The sequence below is a fragment of the Myotis myotis genome, unplaced genomic scaffold (genome assembly GCF_014108235.1).
Source record: "Myotis myotis isolate mMyoMyo1 unplaced genomic scaffold, mMyoMyo1.p scaffold_m19_p_6, whole genome shotgun sequence".
Lineage (NCBI taxonomy): Eukaryota > Metazoa > Chordata > Mammalia > Chiroptera > Vespertilionidae > Myotis > Myotis myotis.
In genome coordinates, this window is record NW_023416368.1 from 35,242,339 (window position 1) to 35,260,254 (window position 17,916).

The window sequence follows — 17,916 nt, forward strand, 5'->3', positions numbered from 1 at the left end:
GGCACTGTTTTGACCTACTTTTACAAATAAGGAAACAGAAGCAGAAGAGGATATACATGACTTGCCCAAGGTCCCAGGACTAGTGAGTGGTGGTGCTAAGATTTGAGCTCAAGTAGTCTGGCTCATATTCTGAACCTCCATCCTGTAATGCCTGTTCATTCCAAGTGTGAAGGAGGGGGCTGTGGAGAAGCAGCAATGAAAAGCAGGAAGGGCACCCACCCCACCTCCATGCCCACGGATTCAAGAGGAACGGGGGCGAGGTGGGGAGAGGAGAGCAAGCAGCAGTCACTCTCAACAGGGCTGCAAGGGAAGCTGCATCCTCGGGGAAAACCAGAATCAAACTAGGAAGTCTGTCTGACTGTTTCATTGCCTATATGTGTCCTGCATTGCTGTTTTTGGTCACTCCTATTGCAATGGCCAGAGCTTTCAGAAACATGTTGTTGCTAGAAGGTAACTGGTTTTATTATTTAACTAGAGGCCCAGTGCATGAATTCGTGCACCTTGAAAGAAACTGTGGGCCCTGAGGATGCGGTGGGCACAGGGGCGGGTCTCGGCCCCTCCTCCGCACCCCAGCCCGGCCCCTCCTGCCGCAGCCCTCGGTCCCCTGTCTGCTGGCAGCCCCACTCCTGCCACTCCCATGCACTTACGGCGCTGGCCCCACGCGCACCTACTGATGGCGCAGAGCAATTGGGGCCGGCACCTGCAGCGGTGCGAGCAGAGGCTGCTGGCCTGATAGCCCCTCAGGAGCAGGGGGAGGTGGAGAAGCCCTGAGGGGGGATCTGGGCCAGCAGCCACCGCTCGCACCCACTGACGGCACCGAGCAATTGGGGCCAGTGCTGGGCGCTGGCAGCAGGTGTGAACGGCGGCTCTGGTGCCGGGAGCGGGTGCAAGTGGGACCAGTGCCGGCAGCAGGTGTGAGCACCAGGCAGGACCACGGTGCATAGGAGCAAAGAATTTTCAGTAACCACCAGAAGCTCGCCCCGATGACAGTGACTGGTCCTCTGCCTTGGTCTGGCGCCCCTACTCACCTGCTCCACCATCCCGCTGTGGCCGACGCCTGCCATGTTTGCACACGTCCCCTGGTGGTCAGTGCACATCATAGTGTCTGGTTGTTCGGTTGTTCAGCTGTTCAGTCTATTTGCATATTAGGGTTTTATATAGATAGATGGGAATGTTTCATCGTTGGCTTGAGTTTAATTTTGATTTGAAGACAACATTAAGAATATATTCTCTTATCCTTTGCAATGTTATGAGTTCACTAAGCTAGGAGATAGTAAATGTTACCAAATAATGGTCAGTGTTAGGTGTCTGTCAGAAATTTTCCCCTTTGGCTTTATTGTGTTGATTTAGGTTTCTCATTTTCTGAAGTAGTCTTGCACTCTTGGGATAAAAACACCTTGGTTAATTATGTGTATTTACTTATTTAAATCTTTATTGTTGAAAGTTTTACATAGGTCCACCTTTCCCCCCCATTAATCTCTTCCAGCCCACTCCCGACCCCCACACCCAGGCTCTCACCACCACATTGTCTGTGTCCATGGGTTCTGCATATGTGCATACAAGTTCCTTGGTTGATCTCTTCCCAACCCCCCTCCCCTGCCTTCCCTCTGAGGTTCACTGTCTGGAGATGACATGGACAAGTCTGTTCATGCTTCTATGTCTCTGGGTCTATTTTTGTTCATCAGTTTATTTGGTTCATTAGATTCCATATATGAGTGAGATCATATGATACTTACCTTTCTCCAACTTGGTTATTTCACTTAGTGTAATGCTCTCCAGGTCCATCCATGATGCTACAAATGATAAGAGTTCTTTTTAATTGCTGTGTAGTATTCCATTGTGTAAATGTTACTACAGTTTTTTTTTCATCTGCTGATAGGCACTTAGGCTGTTTCCAAATCTTAGCAATTGTAAATTGTGCTGCTATGAACATAGGGGTGCATATATCCTTTCTGATTTCTTGGGATATATTCCTAGAAGTGGGATTACTGGGTCAAATGTGAGATCCATTTTTAATTTTTTGAGGAAACTCCATACTGTTTTCCATAGTGGCTGCACCAGTCTGCATTCCCACCAGCAGTGCACGAGGGTTCCCTTTTATCTACAACCTCGCCAACATTTGTCGCTTGTTGATGGTAGCCATTCTGACAGGTGTGAAGTGATATCTCATGTTGTTTTGATTTGATCTCTTGTATAAGTGACTTTGAGCATTTTCTCATGTCTCTTGGCTTTCTGTATGTCTGCCGGGGTCCAACCCCAGCGGGTCCAGGGGTTCCCAAAGGTGTGGACGGAGTCGGCAAAGAAGGAATGACATGGAGGCAGCATTCAGTTGATCAGCATAGCGAGGATCTCCAGCCAGGATCTCCAGCCAAGTTCTGGTCTGGATCTCCAGAGAAGTTCTGCTTAGGATCTCCAGCCAGGTTCTGTGTCCATGTTCTCTTGCTAGGTTCTCCAGCCAGGTTCTGTAGCCAAGTTCCCTCGTTAGGTTCTCCAGCCAGGTTCTGTCCAGGTTCTCCAGCCAGGTTCAGTTACCAGGTTCTAGTCAGGTTCTCTTGCCAATTTCTGTAGTCAGGTTCAGTCCAGGATCTTTTGCCATGTTCTCTCGCTAGGTTCTGTCTCTAGGTTCTGAGGCCAGTTTCTGTCCAGGAACTTTTGCCATGTTCTCCAGCGAAGTTCTTCTGTCTCTAGAGAACGTTCTGTGTAGGTTCTGTCTCTCTTGGTTCCGTATTCTAAGTTCTGTCTTGCTGTCTTATTACATCTATATTTATACCAGTTGATTCAATCCTATCAATCTCTATTACAAAGGTTAGGGCGTTTCTTATCTCCATTCCAGGGAGTAAAGATTATGTAGCTTAAGCATGATTGTTCGTAGTTAAAGTGATTAATTACCCACCTGGCACTAGTTAAGAGGTTTTATTCCCTCCCTAACTTCAGGGGAAAATCCCTACCTGGGGAAACAACCTTTCTCAGAGACCTTGGTTAAAACACATAGTGCCAAGAAGGTGAGCAAACATATTAAGAACAGTATGCCATATATGCCAGGTCCTTTGAAACAGCAAGCATGGACCGGCTCCCGGCATATGTCCACTTTGGAAAAGTGTCTATTTAGGTCTTTTGCCCTTTTTTAATTGGATTGTTTAACTTCCTTTTAAGTTGTATGAGTTCCCTATATATTTTGGAGATTAACCTCTTATTGGATGTATCATTGGCAAATATGTTCTCCCATGCAGTGGGTTAATTGTGTTTATTTTAATATGTCTGGGATTGATTTGCTCTTAATTTATAAATTCCTGGATCTGTGCTCTGAGAATTGGTTTGTTTTTTCTCATAATACCTTTGTCAAGGTGATGCTAGTTTGGTAAATATGGGTAATTTCAGTTTTTCAAAGCTCATTAGGACTGAACATGGTCATGAGAAGGTGGCAGGAGAGGTGGCTGTGCTGCTTGGCCTTTTCATCTAGGCACTGGGTGAGGGTCTAGACCAGCCTTTTCAACCAGGGTTCTTCATGGGAACCACAGAAAGGAATCTGAGTAATTTTTTCCAATTCTCTCAAGGATAGTACGTAACTAGTGTCCTTTTATATACATAGAAATTGATTACATACAGTGGGTACTGTGTTAGTTTCCTATTGCTGCTATAACAAATTATAATTACCACAAACCCAGCAGCTTAAAACAATACAAATTTATTCTCTTATACTTCTGGAGATCAGGAATCCAAAATCAGTTTTACTGGGCTAAAAGTCAAGGTGCCAGCGAGGCTGGTTCCTTTTGGAGGCTTGGTAGGGGGTGGGGGTAGGGAGGGAATTGGGGTCCTTCAGTCTGTGGCAGAGCTCTATCCACTGAGCCACACCGGCTGGGCTCTGCCTCCTTATTAGGACACTAGTGACTACATTTAGGTTTACCAGGGTAACCCCATCTCAAGATCCTTAGCTTTAATCACCTCTGCAAAGCCCCTTTGGCTACATAATATTCACAGGTTCCATGGATTAAGACCTTGGTATCTTCAGAGGCCATTACTCAACCTACTATAGGTATGTTAGGACCTTGGAGCTCTTTATTTCCTCCATTTTTAAAAATTTGTTGGGATTACATTGATCAATAAAATTATATAGGTTTCAATTACATAATTATGTAAGTGTACAATTCTATAACACATCACCTGCATATTGTATTCTGTGTTCACCACCCAAAGTCTAATCTCCTTCTGTCACCATTTGTTCCCCCTTTAAGGACCTTCGAGCTTAATTCTCTTCTATACTTGGGTTGAGAAAGGCTGTCTAGACCAGTGATGGCAAACCTATGACACACGTGTCAGAGGTGACACGTGAACTCATTTTTTTGGTTGATTTTTCTTTGTTAAATGGCATTTAAATATATAAAATAAATCAAAAATATAAATCTTTGTTTTACTATGGTTGCAAATACCAAAAAATTTCTATATGTGACACGGCACCAGAGTTAAGTTAGGGTTTTTCAAAATGCTGACACGCCGAGCTCAAAAGGTTCGCCATCACTGGTCTAGACCATCTCCTCATTGTCTGCAGATGACACAGAACCATGCCACATGACAGGCTCCGAAGGATCAAACTCCACAGTCTAACTCAAAAGCATGTGGCTTGGTAGCACTCTGTATGTATGCAATGCTTGTGAGAGGCTTCAAGATGTCAGTTGGCAATTCCGAGGGAAAGTGTGATTGGGCTTTTATTAGAAATGACATCTGGAGTGAAATGAGGGGCCTGCTCCTCCAGATGTGGCAGGACCCCACTGGAGCAGGTCCCGACTTTGTGACCGAGCCTTGCTGTCTCCACCCTGTAGTGCACACCTGGAGAGCAGCCAGCTGATGGCGAGGCTGAGGACACACAGGGAGGGTTAAAGACTTGTGATGGCAGGGAGGCCTTGCTCTGTCAGCGTTTCCAAGGGTGGATGTGCACAGTGGGGGACTTCCTCTCTAGAGAGCCCGCGGCTGGATGTGTGGGGAGGGAAGATGGGACAGTGACTACAAGATTACTTACGGTTCCGTGAAACCCTGAAGCCCCATTCAACTTTGTAAAATTTTAGCTGGGAAAACTGAGGCCCAGAGGAAGGTCACTTGGCTGGATTTATAGAGTGAATGGAGCCAGACATTAAAATCTCATCATTTATGGTCATTGTCAGGTGTTAACAGTCACTGATAACTCAGTTTTATAAAAGACTTTTTAAAAATTGATTTTTAGACACCTTCCTGGTGTGGTTGAGTGGTTAGACTCTTCAGCACCTGCAATGAAGTCACGGGTTGGATTCCTAGTCAAGAGCATGTACCTGGGTTGCAAGTTCAATCTCCAGCCCCATTTAGGGCAAATGCAGGAGGCAACCAATCAATGTGTCTCTCTCACATCAATGTTTCTCGCTCTTCCCTCCCTCTCTCCCACTCTAAAAATCAATGGAAAAAATATCCTTGGATGAGGATAAACAAAAAATAAAGTTATTTTTAGAGAGAGAAGAAAGTAGGGGAGAGACATCAATGTGAGAACAAGACATCAATCAGCTGCCTCCCTTATGCCCCCCACTGGGAGCCCGAAACCCAGGCATATGCCCCGTCTGGGAATCAGTGCATATGATGTCGTCCAACCAACTGGGCCACACTGGCCAGAGTGATAACTCGGCTTTTAAAAACCGTATCTCAGCAAATAAATTTAGTGATAACATTTAACACACATAACTTTAAAATGCAAAGACCTAAATCTTGAAGGCAGTGAGGACCCACTCTCAATGGTGCTGTGAGAAGTGAAAGGTAGTAGCAGGTCAGGCCAGGGAATCACACGGACGCTGGGAAGGGAGGGGAAACCGAGTCTAACTGCTGTGCTGAGCCCTGTGGGCCTGTCAGGCTGCCCGAGGGGATGAAGTTCAGGAATCAGTCCAAATTTCATGTGAAACAACTTTAATCATTTTAGAACCTCTCAGACATTCAAAATCCTAGACACAGAGCTCCTTTTAAAGAATATATTTGCTTACTGACTCAGCTGATACCAGAAACAAGCAGTTGCCTAAGGACCTGTATTTCCAAGGCAGCTAAATCTCGAGTCTTCTCAGTGAACATAGGATTCCAGGGAGCTAATATTGCACTTCACAATCTCTGAGCACTGGTCGATGTTCTTCTTAATCCTGTAGAATTTCTCCACATACTCGGATCGCCCCAAGAGCTCCACAAAATCTTCGTCATGAGTGATTACCAGAAGCTGGAAGTTACGTTGCTGTGAGCGACTCTTTATTATCCTGAAACAACAGATTTAGAACATTTTGTTACTAAAGAACATATATAACCCTTTCTTTCCTTTATTTGAAAAAGCTATTGAGAACCTTGTTTGACATATGGCTGAGTGGCAGGGCCGCTGCCAGCCCTGCAGGAAGTGGGGGTGGGGTGGGGTGGACCCGGGCCTCTGTCAAGTAGGAGCCCACCTCCTCTCCAGGCAGTGGGGGTGCATGTCTTGACTCTTCACGTAGGTCTGGCTTACGAACTGGTAAGAATACGTGATCTAGTTTCTTCCAGAACACAAAGTTCTTACCACAGCAGCTGGAAATGCTCTAAAGTTTTCCTTAATATCTATGCTGCTCAACTTTAGGAGTCTGACTTATTCCTTTGCCTTGGGTTTTCTTGACCTCTGACTAGTTTTCTCTGGAAGAAAATACTTTTTCTTTTTGAAAAGACAGACTACAGGCAAGGGGAATAACGTGTGCAAGCCCTGCTGCCTTCTCAGGAGCTGTGTCTACTTAGAATTCTGCCCGCCTAGTCACTATATGCATCATGAGCATGACACACGGCCTGAGTGGGTGGACTGAGACACGGTGCTCGTTATCTATACGCTGAGGTTACGAGGCTGAGACCTGAGGCCTGAAAGACCTTTTCCTTATATCAACCACTTACATATCCCTTGCCCGGAGCTGGATGTACTTAGGTTCAAAAGCACTAGCCCTTACTTGCTGGTCACGCAGGTATCCTGGGAGGTGGCTCCGGGGTTGCTCAATTCTCCCTCTGGCTGTCAGACAGGAAACATGTCTGCCAGGGGTCTCCCACAGGTGACTGTGCTGCAAGGTGTGTGCAACTTTACCTTCCTGGATTCCACTTAACCACTAATCTACTTTTGAATAAGAACTGTCACTCCTCATAGAGTCTGACGCATGTGGAAAGCTGGGGAGACAGTCCAAAACCACCGTGACCACCCAGAATGTTTTACAAGTCATGGTAACTCCTGTACACAACATGTGGGCCCCTCTGGTGGGTTTACAGGAAAGCCAAACCAAACCAGCAAACTCACCACAGTTTCCCCATGAACACAGGGGGAGGTGCAGGGTGTGTGCTGCTGGTGGTCACCATTTAGTTCATTTTTAAAAATCTGATAAATTACTATCAAAAGGTAAAGCCAACCAGCTTCCCCGAGGAAGACACATCTAAAGGCGTTTCACCATGGAGCTCTCTTAATCTTACTTTAAACTTGAGAAACTTACTCAACCAGCGAATGTGCAAGAGATTCAATGTTTTCTCGGTCAAGATTCGTTGTTGGCTCATCCAAGGCAAGGATGCCGCAGTTCAAACAGAAGGTTTCAGCCAGGGCCAAGCGGATAATGAGGGAGGCTAACACCTGGAAAAAGCACCAAAGCTGAGCTGCCGCACAGACCATTTTCTCATCCACCTGGGAGAGTGTGCAGACCTGGCTGGGTCTCTACACGGGGAAGGTCACAGGGCCACTGGCCTGAGGAAAATCGCTGCTCTTCTGCTTGGGAGAGCCCGGCACTGTGACCAGACGTGCTCTACCAGAAAGTGAGCCATCACGTGCACGACCTCAGCGTATCATGTGCAATGAAATAAAATGCTAAGAGCAATGCTGACCCCCTGCCCCAATCACATCAGCTATAACAAAACTTGAATTCACAGACGTGAATCAGAAATGCATTGCCATTTAGTATTAACTAATAATTTTAATAACTGGTATAAGATTAACAACCTTAAAATTCACAACCTATTTTATTTTCCTGATAGAGATTTATCAGGAAACCTGGACACATTACATTTCCCAGAGCCTCAGAGACCTTTTATCTCTTCCTTACATCTCTCTGTTCTGTGGTCTAAAAGAGGCACCTAACCTACAAATGCTCTCACCCACACAAATATGTTCGTGCATTGTGAGACAGAATGAATGAATTCCTGGGCCAAAATACCAGGAGTACAGAAATACAGCGTTATTTAAGCTTAACCTGTAGGAAATCCAAACAACCCAAACTGAGGCACTTCCATGGCTAACAGACACCTAACAGAAACCCCTCAGGCCCTGCTGAAACCATCTGAGGGTACAGGCACACCAATAAGAGTGCAGGCGCTTCAGGAAGTCTAACCACCTGTGTGTGAGCTGGAAGTCCCCCTCCCCTCGAACATGTGAGTGAAGGAGAGTCAGTGAGTTCGTGATTCTAGAGCAGCTGACAGTCTCTCTTTGATGGAGCGCTTGGTCCTTTGGACAGACACTTCTTCCTCTGTGTCTGAACCCCCTGCTGCCACCTCCCCCACCACTCCTCGGAGTGGAGTCTACTGAGGTCCTGGCCCACCTCTACCAAACCATTCCTCTGTCTTCTCCCCCAATCACTACAAATGAATTTATAGTAGTTACCGGAAATCTACTTTTATTCAGAAACTATTTTTGAAAGTATTTTTAATCCAAAGAGACATGTTTTAAACTATATTTTCCCATTCATAACTACCACTACAAATCACCAAAGCAAGTAGGGGATACTGATTATAGATCACAAATTTGTCATTTTTTGCAGACTACGATTATGATAATCTGCAGATGCCTTAAACTAGTATAGTTGTCTGGGCTGACAACAAAATACATACATGCATGGAGTGTCTTTAGGTCAAAATTTAAAACTACAAAAATAACTTGGGTAACATGAGCATCTATTTCTAGAATTTTAAAAATTTGTTAAGAAAACCAAGGGTAAAGAGATGTCATCAATATAATCTCTCTTTTTTTAAAAAAATATATTTTATTGATTTTTTACAGAGAGGAAGGGAGAGGGATAGAGAGTTAGAAACATCGATCAGCTGCCTCCTGCACATCTCCTATTGGGGATGTGCCCGCAACCCAGGTACATGCCCTTGACCGGAATCGAACCTGGGACCTTTCAGTCCGCAGGCCGACGCTCTATCCACTGAGCCAAACCGGTTTCGGCGTCAATATAATCTCTTGCTTCTAATCTGAAAGGAGGAAATCTGTGGCATCTTGGGTACCAGCCTGTGCACAGGGAAGACCCTGCCTGTTCCCCAGGATGCAGGCCCCACTGTCCTCACTGTAAATCACCTTCCCTCTGATTTGCTCTGTGCTCCATACCCCACCAAGGCTGTCTTCCCAGAGCCTCACGTAGCAGCACCAGGTGCCCTGCCCAGCAGCTGAGTGTGTGTGTGTGTGTGTGTGTGTGTGTGTGTGTGTGTGTGTGTGGTGGGGGGGGGGGGTCTGCAGGCCCCAAGGCTAGGCTGGGTGGTGTTGGGGGACTCAGACCTATAAGGGGGCTGCTTTCTCAGAGAGAGGCTCATCTATTATAACACCTCATCTGGCTCAACCTAGGATCTAGTTTGCTAATACTGCCTGTCACTGACTAAAACACACCTCCCTCTCCCACTTGACTTCTCTCAAATCAGGATGCATCTTATAATTACAACTGCCTTTTTTCTTTCTTAGTGGCACATAAAATGGTGTGTCTTGCAATCAATGACACAGTAACTTATTCTCCTAAGGAAGGCTGTAGAAGAATGAATGGTCTTCAGCTCCTTGTTTTATATTGAGCCTATCCTGTGAGAATGGTTCAGGCCCTTCTCCTAAAAGCCCAATTTATGTGATGCTGCAGGAAATGCCGGTTAGAAGTGGGGGAGTGTATGAGGGCAGCAGATCCGACCCTGAATGTGGCAGCCAGGAGCATGGTAGGAGCTTCCACCATTCCCGGGCGGCCTTGGAGGCTTCCACCTCACTGACATTTGTTTCTCTCTGTCGAGTCTCTGGGTGAAGGTGGCCCCTAGGTTCTGAGTACCTGCCTTTTGTCCAGCACTGCATCGTCCTCGCATATCCAAGGCCGTGTCACCCTTTAGCATCACCACGCGGTAGTTATAATTCCGCCGTTTATCAGAAGCTGATACGTTTTCATCGGCATCAGACCGAATTTCTATATATTCAATATCTGACACAGAAGGGAGAAGATTTCAGAGGAACCTACACTCTGTACCCTTTGTCATTTGCCAGCATTATCAAATAAGCCCAGGAGTACCATGTGAGGGCAGACACCACAGGGGAAACCCTGGCTTGTCTGGAACCTTTCCTCTGGCTGAGAGTGTTCCCGTGGATTCCTGGCTAGAAGCAACCCAGAGACCCCAACCCCCTCTCAGCGCTGCCTTTCTTAGTTCTACTCTACTAAGAGTTTCCTCCTGACGGTTTCTTCTTATCACATTTCGGCTTATCCCTATCGACACTCAACAGAATCTATTATGTCATCAGCTAAATATAATGTGCATCGTAGCCAAATATGTAAGGCCTACCAGGCTCTGGAATAGAAACCTCTGCACTTCTTCTTGCTATAAGATGTTGTCAAGATAAGAATTCTTAGAACACATCAGAGAGATGCTCAGCAAGGGCCCGGGAGGGGACGCGGCACAATGAGAAGTCGCGCGGTGGGAGCGGGGACAGGGCTTTGGGAGGAGCTGGTGACACCTCGCGATACCTTGTCCACGATAGGTGCTGCGCCAGAGGTCACGGATGATCTTATTGATTTCTTCCATTTTCATACTGTGGAATTTCATTATTGCTCTGGAAAAAAAGCCAGTGGTACTTTTAATAGAATAATAATATGGTAACGTATTATTACATGTAACAGTAACATTAAAGTGTGAAATATATAATAATGTGTATAATAATGATGTAAGTAACATCATAACAATATCATGAAGTAACTTCCCTGGATATTTCAGTGATAAAAGTAGGATATAGTAAGAGCTAGAAAAAATAATCAGGACCAAGATCTTGCTGCTTGGCTAATAATGAGTAGTGCCGTCATATTTCCAGAGCTCCAGGGTCCCTACCTTCTCCATTTTCACTCTGTATGATATGACAAACACTCCCTTAAATACAACCACAAATGCTGTGAACATTTCAGAAAACAGTTTTTTAGTAGACTCTTTCTTAGGCTTATTGGAAGGACTGTTTCCACTGATGGCCACCAGTTACAGGAAGACCTGCTGAATGGAAGAGAGTCAAGAGGGGAGGGAGGTGTACAGGGTCCCTTGCTCTATGGGGAAATAGGCAAATCTCTGCAAATGCTGTTGTTTTCCTCTTTAATTACTAATAAGGTTTACCAAGAGTCAGTCTCTTGGGCTGCTTTTATTCCTCAGATCCGTGAGCTTTTTATCTATTAGAAGCTTTGGTACAGAAAGGGCCATTTAGAGACTTAAACTGAGCTGAACCTCAAAACTTTTATTCTCCCTTCCTAGCCAAAGATTCAGAAATCCTACTAATAGGTACACCCCTTCCGTCCCCTCTCAACACTCTTAAAAAACTAGGAGTTTCTGAACACTAAAGGGAAGAAATGTTTGTAAAAACAGAAGTAGCCTTCAAAATCTAATGTTGTTCTTACTATTGTCACCTTTCACCAAAAAGCGCTAGGTTCTGTGGAGGCCTATGAACTGTAAGCGCTGCCCCAGTGACACACAGGCAGACTTCGCTGCCACCGCCACACAGAGGATGTGAGGCGCCTCACTTCCATTTGCAGCCTCTTATCTGATACACACAAAAAGAAACTGAACGTAATGCTTCTGCCTCTTCATAATCACTTCATGATCTTCTGGTTCACTAGCCAAAGAGAAAGAAATGACTCAACACAAATACATTTTAAGTATCAGATGAAGGATTTTGAAGTAATTGACTGGAAAAAACCATATTCTGCTTGATGATGAGAATGCAAGTCTCCATATTCTACTTTATACATCTGTCTCAGGCTAACATTTTATACTCCTTTAAAAGGATGGAGACAGCCCTGGTCAGTGTGGCTAGGTGGTTAGAGTATTGGCCCATGCGCCAAAGGGTCTTGGGTTTGATTTCTGGTCAAGGGCACGTATCTGGGTTGCAGGTTTGATCCCTGGCCCCAACTGTGGGTGTGTGTGGGAGGCAACCAATTGATGTCTCTCTCTCACATCGATGTTTCTCTCTCTCCCTCCCCCTATCCCCTTCCTCCCTTCCACTCTCTAAAAATCAATAGAAAAAAATATCCTTGGGGTGAGGATTAACAAAAAAATAAGACAAAGGATGGAGACAAAATGTCTAAATATTTGCTATAAAATACACACACACGCACTCTCAGAGAATGTTCTTGAGATCAATCATGTAATCCATAGTTTTTTGTTTTTTAATTAATCCTCACCTGAGGATATGTGTGTGTGTTTTTTAATTGATTTTAGAGAGAAAGGGAGAGGGAGAGAAACATCAATGTGACAGACATTGATTGGCTGCCTCACGAATGCACCCAGACTGGGGATTGAACCCGCAACCTAGGTATGTGCACTGGCCTGGAATCAAACCCACAACTTATTTGGTGTATGGAACAAGGCCCAACCTGCTGAACCACCTGGCCCAGGTTGTAAGCCATAGTTTTATATATTACTATCCTGACTTTTCAAATGACTTTTTAAAAAAGTCATCTTTCCATTCAAGTTAAAAATCTTCCATAATAAACATTCCCAAAGTAGAGCACAAGCTCCAGCTGAGGCAGGGGGTGATGGTGCCCCATGTGCAGCCGCGGAGGTGCATCTGCCCATGGGTAGTGTGCTGGAGAGAGCACTGCGAGAAAGACCTACTCACCCCAGGGCTGTGCCAGACACAGCTGAGGCTACTTGGCTGTATCCCTTCTGTCTAGTCTTGAGTTTAACCCCACTTGAGGGAATAACAATAATAATAGTGGTTACTACTGAGGAGCATTAACTTATGGAAGGCACAAATATGCTTAAACAATCATATTATTTCATTTAATCCTTATAATACTGGGAGAGTTAGGTTTGGTTATCCCCATTTTCCTATTAAGAAGATGAAGTCAGTAACTTCATCATAATCAGAGAAAAGTGGGTAGACTATTAACAGCCCTTAAATATGATAATTAAAAATTTTAAAAGGCAGTCAAAATGCCATCCTTAAAGCCACCAAGCTCAGCTAGTTTTATGTTCTAATGTTCTCCATTCTTCAAGGTACATTGGTACGCTTAAAACTCTTAAGTATATGAAATATTACATAGCAAAAAGAAATATAAGTAGAGCCTGGCCTGTGTTGCTCAGTGGTTGAGTGTTGACCCATGAACTAGGATTCCTGGTTCAATTCCTGGTCAGGGCACATGCCCAGGTTGTGGGCTCAATCCCCAGTAGGGGGTGTGCAGGAGGCAGCTGATCAATGTTTTTTCTCTCATCATTGATGTTTCTATTCTCTCTCCCTTCCTTTCTGCAATCAATAAAAACATTTTTTAAAAAAGAAATACAAGTAGAAAGAGGAAAAAAATGTATAAGCCTATATAAGATCATTTAGTAGTGAGGTATTAAAAAGAATATATCAGGACCAAGTAGTATTTATCCCAAGAATAGTACAACAGAAAAAAAAATTGATTCATTGTATTAATGAATTATAAGGAAAAAAATCATCTCAATAGATGTCCAAAAAGTACTTGTTATAACACTGAGTTTTGATAAAAATCCTCAGTAAAAAATAGAAAATTTTCTTAATTTGACAAAATGACTTGATCAGATATCCACAGCAGCATTCAATTAATGTTGAAATATACAGAAGTGTTACTGCTAAAAACTGTATCAAGAAAAAGATGCCTCTTATTATGGCTACCCTAAAATAATACCCTAGAGATATCCCTGACAATGAAGAGGAAGCAGCAGCCCAAAACATGTCACTGTTTCTGCAAATGATATAACTGTGCACTCAGAAAATCTAAGAAATCAACTGTAAAGCTATTAAGACTAATACAGTGGTCAGAAATAAAATTAATAGTTTTATGATCTAGTAGCAAAATCCAATAGAAAACAATAGGAAAAAAGGACCCTAATCACAGTGGCAATTAAAATTATGAAATAAATACCTAGGAAAAAATCTAACAAAAAGGTAAATGCTCTAAACGGAAAGCTATAGAACTTTACAACAGGACAAAGGAACTGACTAAATAGAAGAGACATACTATAGAGTCCAAAATGGGAGATTCAATACTGCAAAGATGTCTCCTCTCCTCAGTAATCCATAAAGCAAATGCAATCCAAACACAACTCCCAAAAGATTAAAACATTTTAAAAATTAAATCCATAAGGTGACTCTAAAGTTCTTATTTCAAAAGAATAATGCAAAATAATAAATCACAGTAGGACAGGAAAAGAAATGAAATAAAACCAAATACTTGCAGAACTTTAGTTTTACAAATGACATTTTAAATCAGTAGGAAAGCTTTCAGTAGTGTTGGAGAAAGGAAAAACTGAAACTTATATCACTGCCCTTTAACAAACCTCAAATATAATTCTTCTGAAAACATTTTTATAATTTTAAGATTGGGGAGGCCCTTCTAATCCAGAAGCCATAAAGAAAGACTAAAGATTTGCCTACCTAGAAATTAAAAGTCACAAACAATACTGTAAAGTTAAAGGACAATGACAAACTAGGAATAACTAATTTGCAATGTATGTGAAAAGGATTAATATCCAGAATATATATTTAAAAAGTGGTACAAATCATTGAGAAAAAGACAACCTAATAGAAAAACTGGTAAAAAGATATGAATAGGCAATTCTTGGAGAAGAAATACAAATAGCCAACATATGTAAAAAGTGTTTAACCTCACTAATAAATAGGGAAATGTAAATTAAAGTGAGCTTTTTTTGTGTGTGTGTGTAACAGACTGGCAAAAATTAGAAAGGGTAATGATATGAAGACATAGAGAAATGTGTACTTTCATACACTTTTGGTGAATACAAATTTTGTAAATGTGTTTGGAAGGCAATCTGGCAATAACAACTTAAAAATGTAGATACCCTCTGACCCATTAACTCTGTTTCTAAGAAGTTATCTTCCTAGTGTATCTATACAAGTGTGCAAAGACATGCATTGTAGCACTATCTGTAGTAGCAATTATTTAAAAACTTCCTAATATGTCCATCTGTGGTTAAATAAAGTAGGCAACATCCATTTTATAGAATAGTATGCAGCCATTATAAATGAAGTACTTACATATATGAACATAAAAGATTTTCATTACATGTTAAGTGAAAGAAAAAGCCAACAGAAAAAGCCAATAGTGTGATACTATTCACATAAAAACAAAAAAGATCTATTTGTATAAACATACTTAGAAAAGCACTGTGAGAGAAATAAAAACATGTCACCAATGTACTAATACTTAAGTGCTGAATAAATGTTAGACATTGTCATGGAAATAAACCTAAGTCTAATGTGAACCATGTTCTGTGATTTGGATAGTAATGGAGTGAGTACCGGGAAGCATAAATATCTATAATATAAGGCTGAATGGTTTAACTCATATAAGTTGTACAAAATATTATGGAATACACAGGAAGGAAAAATTATATCTGCTTGGGAAGGGCTTCATCAAGATAACGTTCCAAGGAAGAGAAATAGCATGGGAAAATCTGAGGTGTCCTAAGGAATGTTCAGTTTGCTTAGATCACAGTGAGTATTGAGAGATGAAATGGGAAAGGCCAGGTGTGGAAGTCTGTCCTAAAATTAGCAGGGAATAGAGACAACTATCTTTAGGAAAATTAGCCAGGTGAAAGTATATCGGGGGGGGAGGAGGGGGGTAGGAGGGACAAAGAAGTGAGGGAAAACGACAATAATATAGGTAAGAGTAAGGAGGGTCTGACGTAAGAGGGGGCTGTGCAAGAAAAGCAGCCCTGACACAGGACCGGGTGAGGGTGGACTGCTGATCAACAAATACAGGCCCAGAGATGAGCTACACACACCTTTACGCACCTGGACTTTATAATTAACATTTAAGATTGACCTTGAAGGTCCATGACCTCAAGTAAACAATCATTCTGCTGAGGCAAAGATATGAATTTCATGGGCTGGAAACTGTTGTGGGTAAGTGGTCATCTGGTTAGTTGCATCAGCCCCACCATGTGCCTGGTGTACATATCATTTGGTTATATGCAAATACTAACTCACATGAAGTGGTACATTTTGTGAAAACTGGTTCCCACAAGAGAATGGAAAGGTCTAAGAGCTAAGAATATGGTGGTCTATAAATTATTTGGTCCTATATTTAATCTGAAAGATTTCCTTTAAATTTTTAGTAACAATCTATGTCATATTATGAGGACAAATGATAGCTTTAGAGTAGTGATAATTTTGGTGATCAATGAAAGTCTTAGGATATGATCCTCACAAATGACAAGGGCCTACTAATTTCCTGTTTGAAAGAAGGCATGGGACAGCATGAGGCCAGAAAGACAAAAAGACATGCGCCAGTGAAACAATTCTATATGATACCATAATGGTAGATACATATCATTATACATTTGTCCAAACCCATAGGATGTATTACAACAAGAGTGAACCCTAATGTAAACGATGGACTTTGGGGGATTATGACATGTCAGTGTAGGTTCAACTGTTCCACTCTAGTGAAGGCTGCTGATGGTGGGAGAGGCTTTGGTTATTAGGTTGGGGGAGGTATATGGGAAATCTCTGTATTTTCTGCTCAATTTTGTGGTGAACCTAAAACTGCTCTAAATGAAGTCTACTAAAAAAAAAAAAAAGACAGAGCCCTAACCGGTTTGGCTCAGTGGATAGAGCGTCAACCTGTGGACTCAAGGGTCCCAGGTTCGATTCCGGTCAAGTGCATGTACCTTGGTTGCGGGCACATCCCCAGTAGGGAGTGCGCAGGAGGCAGCTGATTGATGTTTCTCTCTCATCGATGTTTCTAACTCTCTATCCCTCTCCCTTCCTCTCTGTAAAAAATCAATAAAATATTTTTTAAAAAAGACAGAAAAATAGAAATAGGGGCCAATGTAACTGGTGCAGCGGTTTCTATCCATGTCCCTCTTCCTTCTTTATGCAGCATCTCCTGTAAACGTTAGGCTGACTACACTGCCCTTTAGTACCTCTTTGCACCAGGGCTTCTGCCCCGGCAATGAGATGATTTTCCTTTTTGTTCTAAGCTGTCCAGCTGCCTCCCACACTTGGACATTTAGTGAAAAGCTCTGTAAGCTCTAAATTATCTTCTTCCTAAGTATACATATGTTCTAGTTTGATGTCACAAGTGAAGCATATTAGGCCTCCCCAGGACCATAGTTCAGGGTTTTTGTTGCCGTTCTGAGGCCACATTTTAAATCAGGACTTAACCATTAGCAAAGATCGGAATGTCTGATATGGAGTAATTAGAGAGCAGGTATCTAAGGGGTTGGAAAAATATCATCTAAATAGTCCAAAACCTTACCTGCCGGGAAAAGACCTTCTAGGTCCTGCTTCTTTCATTATTTAAAACATCTCCAGGTACTAAGGAAGGTTAGCTACCATTTTGGCAAAATTTGAACTAATGCACAGAAAATGGCAAATCTTGAACTGAATTTCCCCATTGTCTCAAGCTATTTTATTGAGTATTGATTAAAAGGGCCAAATACAAATATGCCTTACTAATAAAAAAATGTTAGTTCAAAAGTATGAAAAACTAAGTTAATGAAAATAAAGTTGGAAAAAAGTAGAAAAGATTATATTTAACAAAGGACGTTTTCTAACAATATTGTCGTTATCCTTGTATTTAAAATTGTACCAAACTTTGAGATATATAGTTTGCTAAGAAATTGGCTATGACCATTGTTATTCATGATTACACTGAATACTCTTCTCTGCTGCCC

The 17,916-nt window shown here is 42.6% G+C and overlaps 1 protein-coding gene across 7 annotated transcripts in view; it reads right to left on the reverse strand.

Annotated features, from left to right (window-relative positions):
• Positions 1–5,902: 5,902 nt before the first annotated feature.
• RAD50 (RAD50 double strand break repair protein) overlaps positions 5,903–17,916 on the reverse strand; it is a 197,960-nt gene continuing 185,946 nt past the window's right edge. For all 7 annotated transcript variants that reach the window (XM_036313980.1, XM_036313981.1, XM_036313979.1 and 4 more), the window contains 4 exons: positions 10,740–10,825; positions 10,060–10,202; positions 7,485–7,618; positions 5,903–6,254 (listed from right to left, as the gene is read on the reverse strand). In XM_036313980.1, coding sequence (XP_036169873.1) covers positions 6,068–6,254; positions 7,485–7,618; positions 10,060–10,202; positions 10,740–10,825 — 550 coding nt within the window. In that variant the 3' untranslated portion in view covers positions 5,903–6,067. The remainder of the gene's footprint in view (positions 6,255–7,484; positions 7,619–10,059; positions 10,203–10,739; positions 10,826–17,916) is intronic.